The following is an 8,702-nucleotide window of genomic DNA, read 5'->3' as shown; positions in this document are numbered from 1 at the left end:
AAATGACAAGGTCCTGGTATTGTTAATGGTTCTGACCTAACAAGCTAAGGAATTCACATATGGTAATGTAATGGAAAGGTTGAATTCAGAAACTTAAGACATAAGAAGCAGTCTCTCAATTATATTTAACTTCAGTTTGCGAATGAACAGGTTCCCCCAACCTATTTTTTTGGAGATGAAAGTAAATAATTTCCTATTTCTGAGGAAATTTCCTATTGTAAGATATGGGAAGGACAGCTGAAAGACCATGGGAGGTAACAAATAGGAATCAAAGTGAACTGGAAAGATAACTCAGATGAAAGACAGCCCAATATGACTAGGTACACTGGGTACTGCTGACTCAAATGCTCAAAACAGGCCAAGTGGTCTCCAGAGGAAACACAGCAAGGTACTCCACCTGTTACAGCTGTTTGGGGACTGAGCAGGGCAGGGTGTTAGTGGCCCGGTATGAATGCTTGTCATTGACCCTTCTTGCCAGCCATTCCTAAGGTCTATAAAGAGAGAAGGCAGCTAAACTCATTACCTTCATGCAACATCTAATGCCAGGGGGAACAAGGAAACCCCTCTGGATTCTTGCAAACATGGTGCATTCTTGGTTTTCTTCTAGCAAAGCACAGCACTACAAGGACATACGCACTTAAGAGTATTATTTTTATTTCCCAGTGAAAAACAGCTACACAGTGTCTACTACTGGCAGTCAGGCTTATTTAGAGGCTATATCTCCACTGTATTGTTTCCCCGAAATTCTGAAAAGGCAATTTACCAGCAGAGCCAGCAAGTTTCATATTTTCAAACAAGATGCCAGCAGAACCTGAGAGCCTGTACCTAACAGTGGCCCTGTGGTTGCTCTGTCTTTCTGGAACACCTTTTAGCTGGCCAGCTGCTTGGAAGCCTCTTGACTTTTCATTGAGAGATGCATTTTCTTTTCCAGTACATCCAGTTGATGAAAGTTTTAGAGCAGCATCCAAGGTCATGCTTAGTTTCTCAGGAGTAGCTTCTACAATCTGGAGCAGTATCTACCTAGTTTTCCCAAGCGGTCTCACTCCCCTGATCCTTGGGTGTCCAGCTGAACTGATTACTGGCACATACAGATTCAGAGAAACAATGAAACACTGAATCTTCAGTATCTTGCTGTGGAGGAGAATACATCCAGCCTTCATCTCCCATTGGAAAAAGTGACCAGGCATATACCATTTTTTCATATCTTAAACACGAAGTACACAGACACACAACACCTGCACTCCACATCACTACTGTTAACCAAAAAAATCTCTACGTAACGCAAGTGTAACCCATCATGGAATACAAACGTGAACAAGCATCAAAAGGAAAAGTCAGATTTACCCAGTAAATTAAGAAATAAGCAGCAAAGCAGGGTGAGAAATACAGAAGCCTTTTTCCTGAGCTGTTCTGAAGTTTTAAGAGTACAGTGTTATAGTAACTTTCACATTGCTTATCAATTAATGGGTAGCTTTGTACACAAGCCTACAACCATATTTAAACAACAAGCCTAATTTACAAATAGATCTAACCATTAAGAATATGTGTTTTCTTTATTAAAGAACATCCAGATTTAGAAAGGTAAACTTTATCAATACACATTGTTATTGCATTGTCTACTATCCAGTTGTTTTTTAAAAATATGCTAAACACACAGTAAATATTTGCATTCAGTAGTTGTTCAACCCTCCTTCAGTTGTTCAGCCCTCCTAAATAGGACAGGACTTATCATTAGCAACAGGCATTTAATAAAAGTAACTGCTAAACCAAACCATGTCTTTATATGAAAATGAATTAACGGAGAAACTGTAAATATCCCAAGACAAATTACTACAGCACCGAAACACAACAGTGAAAGTGTTAAGATTATATGCTCCGTCCTTCAAGTATTCCTCAGTGTGGCTGAATATTGAGCTATCAAAACACAAATTACTGGGGCCCTCTTTTTTGTAAATAGGTCATAGTTAATACACTCCTAAACTCATATTGAACCTCAGCAGTGACTTAAGTCACTGCTTAGACAGGACTAAGCAGTGACAACATCCATTTTAAGCAGTATTTCTTTCCACCCTGCTAAATAAAATGCAAAAAGCAACAGTACATCTTTTAAACTACCTAACATGACCTTCTATCAAATTCTAACAGAACTGGCCTAACCAGCTCATAAAAATTAAGGATTATGATCCTGATTGAGAACATACTCTAAGGGATAAGAGAGAATAGCCCTAAACGTTTAGCATTAGACTGTGACTCCTGAAAAACCCAGGAGTTCTCTGTTTATTAGCAGAACAAGTGACACAGAGACTAGGTATGCTTTCCTTCAAATACACTTATCATTTCCTTGTGAGATTGTCCTTATTAAAAACAACTTGGAAAGAGCATTTTGCATTAATCTGACAGACGTCTGTTGTGGACCTAGTTTAAACGTGAATGGACAAAACTAGTTTTTATCTGGCTATTTTAGGGAGACATCAAAATAAAAACTCTCAATCACTGCAGTTTAGAATGGTTTTAAAACTGAGGAGTGACAACCATTTGATTTAGTAATCCTATGAATTATCAGTTTGCCCTACAATCTGAATTAACGCTATCAGGATATAATAAAGTCAAAACCTATTTATAGTATTTCTCTCAACCCCATTTCCCAGAATCACATGGAATGGAACACTTACTAATTTGACACCAGTTACACCGGGATATGAAAAGCTCTCCCTTTTTGGTTCTCCCCTGCAAGAGCCAAAAGGAATACGATGCCTCTTTTGCACAGAGCTGATCGCTGCCACGAAGAGACTGGAAATTCTTGCCAGTTCCTTGATATAAATCCTATCCAGCATGCCATATAATTTGTGGATTTAATTTTAGTTAGAGCCTCATTCAAGAATAGGTTATTTTCTCTGATTTTAACAACTTTTACTTAACCTAGCAAATACACTGCAGATGTTAAAACTGCAAAGACCTGGCTGTTTCTATTATTCCAAACCACAAAATCAGCTTTTAATTCTTTCTCACTACAAGTTTCACAACATGCATCCTTCTTTCCAATAAGCTTCAGAAAATGCATCACACGCTGAGGAGAACCTAATCCTTTGGCAGAAACTGCTTTTCTAGGGTGGGGAAATGGGACTGGTAAGTACAGGAACCAGGCCTGAGGGCTAAGGGAAGAGGTGGAGGCATAAGGCTCCAGGTCTAAGGGGTTTTTCTTAGGCCACTGGCAACCAGTGTCCCATTCTAGCAGTCTGGCTACTGTTGGCCAACCCTAATGGTTTGAAAATAAAGAGTTTTAGCATAATGAAACCTGTCACTTGTCCTCGTATCATATCACTTTCCCAGTATTGCTGCAATTTTTAAAATGCAGTAAATAATGGAATAGTAATTTTTATTTTCAGAAGCTGAAGAAAGTAATCTCTGGTTTGATAGATGTACCAGCAAAACGCTTTTTTTTCTTAGAACCTTGACTTAACTGGAAGCACAAATTTGCCTGACTTAACTGGAAGCCCATAAATTGTGTTTTTTATTAAAAGCAGACAAAAGTAGGATAAAAGTCCAGAGCTGACTACTGGAGTTGAAGTATCTGTGTTGAAGGGCAGCATCCATGCTGTTCTTTGATAAAGAGTGACCTGTTCCCTTTCTCAAATACAGATCAGAGACTAAGGTTTTCATTAGTTACCCCAGCATACATCACTGTCCACCCGCAATAAATACTGTGGTTCTTCACTTATTCATACAAAAATCTATAAAAATAGATACCTCTTCCAATTAAAAATATTTTCAATTCTTTTTGAAAAAAATTTGACCTAAATTTTTGGATTATTTTAGATTTACATGGAAATAATTACAGAAATAGTGGGTTTAGCTGCAAGAACACTGCTTTCTTTAAGCCCCAAGCAGCAAGTTTACTGCTAGTCCTACAACTGCATCCTCCAACCCAGTGATTCAAACTCCTGCTGTGCCACAAAGATTTCTGCTGCTGAGGATACACCCATCTTCGGAAATCACATAAAATAATTATAAAATAATTAGAGGTATTGAGCTCCTTTCATCTTGATCATGTATTCAAGACTGAAGGTTAGAAAAATTCTTACATATTCTGGAATTGGAAACACCGCTAGTTATGAAAATCAGGTTTTAATTTTCCATAGCAACATCAGCTAGGGATTATTTTATTAAACTATTTGTATGTCCAGTTTTCTGGAAGATTAGCAAGCACTTAGATTTTAATATATAAGCAAACAGAAAACTGACACTGATGGTATGTATGTGGTTTCTTTATCAGTATAAACACATGATATTTTATTCCAATCCATACTATTTCTTACCATTGCTATCATACTCACTGAACAAATTTTGGGTTAGGCTTTAAATATTTCAGAGTATTGTCAAGAGTCCTGGGTATATAACACAAGTGAAGTAGTACCTCAGTCCTCCATGGATTCTTTGTGTACATTGAAAGGTACACCTAAATCAAATTTTGATAGAAATCTCAATCATAAATAATCAGATTTTTAGAAGGTTGAAGAAAAAGAGCTATTTTCCATTTAATAATGCTATCTGCAAAGACAAGAATCGCAGTCAAGCTCTTGTTTAGAAGAGTTTTACTTAAACAGTGTGTAGTAAGTTCCCGCTAATTTTAAGAAGACTTTCCTCACTGGTTTACAGGAGGATCAGAGAAATATACAGTAAAATTGAGTATTTAGAGACAAGTAAATAAAAACTTGTGCATTTCAGGATGGAGTTTTGATAATAAAGTTTGGTAGTGAATTGTTCGTAAAAGCTGGTGAAGCTTTCCCTCTCAGAAGTGGCACACAAAAGAAACTCACTACCACTGAAGATTTTGTGTTCTAAACAGCGAAGCTTCACAGAGCTCCTCTAAAACTCTGAAGAAAAAAAAGCTGGAATTTCAATCCTTAGGCTAATATTGAGGTCATCTTTAAAATACTAGATTCTTTGGAATAGTTTTATAGTGTTATCAAACATTATATTAGAAAGAACCTGGATAAGTTATTTTTCTGTACTGGAGCTGTATTTTGCAAATCAGAATTTGTGCCAATCTGATAGTGGGAGAAAAAAAAAACCACAAACCACTCGACGGGAGTGAAAGCACACCATAAAAATAAAAACTATATCATATCTAAAAAGATACAAAGGTTTTTGTCCTCTACAAGTCAAACAGCAGCTTTAGTCCAATTCAGAAACAAAAAACATTCATACAAGCATCTTGGTAAAAAAAATTACAGTTTTTTTGTTAAATAAATGTATTTTAGAGGTTCTACATAACTGCTTGTATAGCCTTGTTCTTCAGTTCTCTGCAAGTGTTAACAATCGTCAGCAATCTATCCAAGAGCTTTGTCTGCAACACTTCCCTTCTACTTCTCTACAACACTGTCTTATTTCACAACAATTCTACAGAACTTACAGGGAATTAGTATAAGGTGTCGCAATAGCTTTGTCATCTGGCTGTACAGTCCTTTCAAAGTCTAATTCTAAGTGTTATAGAGTAAGATCTACACAATTAAAAAAGCAACAAGAACTAGCCATGAATAAAAGTCAGTTTACAGCTGCTCGAAACCAAACCAGCCCCAACCCTAAGGTAATTTTTCAACCAAACCTCGGACAGAGTCAGTAATCCAGCCAGTGTATTGCCAGAAAGCAGCGGCAACACTTGCCATATTGCATACAAATGCACAGAGTTTTAAAGAGCTGACAATTCTTGATGGAATTCAAGACACTGCTCATTATTCTTATTGTTCTATCATGGATGAATAATGATTTTATCTTCTTTATCAAATACGAGAATGTGTAACGGTCTAAAGAAAACATCCCACTACAGATCGTGGGCTTTTTTCCCCTTTCCCATCTAACCCTTTTGGTTTAGACACTTCAGTTTAGACAGCACCACCAAGAAGCCACTCAAAAATAATTTACCACTTAAATACATAGCGCAATGAGTGCCTGTCAGATATACTTCATCTAATGCATCTCCAGTTGCATCAAAATTTCCTAGATTAAGAATGTACTACTGAAAAAAAAAATCTGCTAGGGAAGCAAATTATCTGTAGTACATGTATTGGAAATGGCCGATTGACAGCTTCCCAGAAGCTAAAGCTCTATCTGTAGGCAGCAATAAGAACCACCTGAACTGGCAGCTAGAAGTGCCAGATAACATGATCGGCTCCATCAGTGCTATGGTGGTAAACGACAAAGCTAAAGTCTGAGAGACAGGAACGTCCAGGTATTTTGCTTTTAATAAACCTGGAAAATGGTCAATAAAATACACCCTAAAAACGCACATTAACAAACACATCTCAAAGGAACAAAAAAAAAAAATCAGAAGTTTCACCTGCTTGTTATTTAGTCCTTCCATCATTGCTAGTGATACTTGTGCAGTTCAGAGGAATACATGCAGCTCACTACCAAAATCAAGAGTTTTCTTTGGAATAGTACAGAATACTTTTCAACTGTCTCTCTTCATGGTTAAAGCATTTTAAATCCAGATTGAGAACAAGGACCTAAAATTTTAACTGGCTCAACTCACAGTTCTCATTAGAATCCTCTTTTAATCACAGGCACAAAATTAATTTCATGTTTCTCCTCAACACAACTTGCACTTTAACTATTGTCTTCCTGTCACCAATCACTTCCTTAGTCCATCACACAAAGGGAAACAGCTGTAGCTTTAAATACCTCATACATAGGAAGAAACATGCACTTACCAAGTGAACATAAGGCACAAAGTATCCAAAAAGTGCAGCTGGGATCCCAAAAGCCCAGATTCGGTAACTGAGAACTTTGAAAACAGAGAAATTGCAAATCTTTTTTTCTGGAGGAAACCTGAACTTTCCCTTCTTTCCTCCCTCCTCATCTTTGGTGTTGGAAGTAAGGGGTTTGTACGTGAAGCCAGCCAGAAACAGTACAAACAAAAGGATGCACAAGACCCGCAAGGTGTTGTAGAGGCCAACAGAATCGATCAAAACTCTCAGAAGGAAGGGCAGCGACACGGTGAACAAACTGCTGCCTGCAGTGACAATGCCATTCACCAGTCCAAGGCGTTTCTTGAAATAGTACCCAAGGATGACCAAGGATGGCTGGTACGCAAACGAGCAGCCACAGGCAAATAAGATTCCGTAGGTGAAATACAGAGGTTCAATGGAGCTGTATCAAAACAAAAAAATAAAGAGTCATTAGTGTTTTGTACAACGCCCTATGCTCACATTCACCTACCATATGCAAGACAATTTTTTCAATGAATTGACATATTTGCAGGAGTTGAAATACTTACAAAAAATTTCAACTAAATAAAGTTAAAATACTTAAGCTCTGACAGCTTAATTCAGCAAATATTCTATTTTCTTCCACTGTAAATTTCATAGAATTCACTGAACAGGTAAAAAGGCAAAATTATACTGAAGTACAACTACACCAAGTAGTCTGACTAAAAGTATTAAAAAGCATTCTCAGGGTGAATTAGCCAAATAAAGCTCAATCACTGATAGGTTTTTGGGTTTTTTTTTCTTTTACAAAGAAAATTATACTGGTTTGATTGACACATTTTTTCACTGTGCTAGCAGTTCAAATGCAATACTGAACATTCCTCATGAACATTTTGTTCAAAAAAAGAAAGCCCTGTCCCTTCATTAAGAGGCTTCATTTATAATAACAAGACTGTTCTAGCATTCATCACTTAACGCACTACTGGGAAGCAAGGAGGAAGACAGACTTTTCCAAGATGCATTATTTCGGTTTTTACCTCACCTCTGGTAAAAAGTCTCTTAAAACATCAGGAAGTGGGTTTCTTGTTTGTTTGCTTCAATAAAACTAATAAAGCAAAATATCTGCACTTGGATTAAGCAAAAATAAAAATTAGAAACTTGTGCAAGTAACAAGAAAACAAAGCTTTCTTTTTCCCAAAAATATAGGTTATTCCAAGAATATAAATATAAATATTAGTCCCAGTACCTAAGACAGAACTATTTGTCTTCTCTTCCTATAAACTTGTGGATGTTTTCACATGCGGGGACATATGCTCAAACTAGACATTAGCAGAGACACAGCACAGATATTCACCCACTCAGATCACAGCAGCTCACATCTGTCTGGTTCGGAGCACAGGCATAGAAAACACATTTTCACAAGCCTGTCTGTATAGATACATTTTCATCTCTGGGAAACTTCTGAATTTTGCTTTTGATTGTTTCTGTACTTATTCTGTTAACAGTGGGGGGAAAAAAGCAGACTGAGAACTAGAGGTAACTGTGGCTTATTTTTCCGCTGCTTCTTACCCTACCTTCACTAACCAATTTCTGCTGATAACTAGAATAAGTAAATTTCTTGTTTCCTCATCTTTTACTGGGTGCATCCCACAAATCAGGTGCACCTGAACTTCTTAGGATTTATTCTGCAAAAGTTACAGGAGTGTACAAAATTAATTGTCATCTGGAGAAGAAAAAAAAAACACTCAACTACAGTTCAAGTTTTTCAATAATGCATGAAAGAACTGAGATTTTCTTCATAAAACAAATAAGCTCTGTGTTTATGTCATTATACCAAGGTTTTCGCTATTTGTTTGGCAATTAGCCCAGTAAGAATAGAAGAAAACAAATTTTACTACAACATTACCACCTTTCTAGAGGTCCTACTGCACCTTTCAACTTTGAAACAGTGTTTTAAGAGCAAATCAAGGGGACGAGGAGGAAAAGACAGAAAGA

General features: G+C 37.0%; 1 protein-coding gene across 1 annotated transcript in view; it reads right to left on the bottom strand.

Annotated features, from left to right (window-relative positions):
- Nucleotides 1-6,635: 6,635 nt before the first annotated feature.
- Nucleotides 6,636-8,702, bottom strand: part of SLC16A10 (solute carrier family 16 (aromatic amino acid transporter), member 10) — a 2,672-nt gene continuing 605 nt past the window's right edge. Inside the window, exon 2 of the mRNA XM_010135965.1 lies at nt 6,636-7,149. Coding sequence (XP_010134267.1) covers nt 6,648-7,149 — 502 coding nt within the window. The 3' untranslated portion in view covers nt 6,636-6,647. The remainder of the gene's footprint in view (nt 7,150-8,702) is intronic.

Source organism: Buceros rhinoceros, unplaced genomic scaffold (assembly GCF_000710305.1).
Source record: "Buceros rhinoceros silvestris isolate BGI_N320 unplaced genomic scaffold, ASM71030v1 scaffold16025, whole genome shotgun sequence".
NCBI lineage: Eukaryota > Metazoa > Chordata > Aves > Bucerotiformes > Bucerotidae > Buceros > Buceros rhinoceros.
The sequence above is the reverse complement of the archived record's forward strand: the minus strand, read 5'-3'. Positions and strand labels throughout refer to the sequence as shown.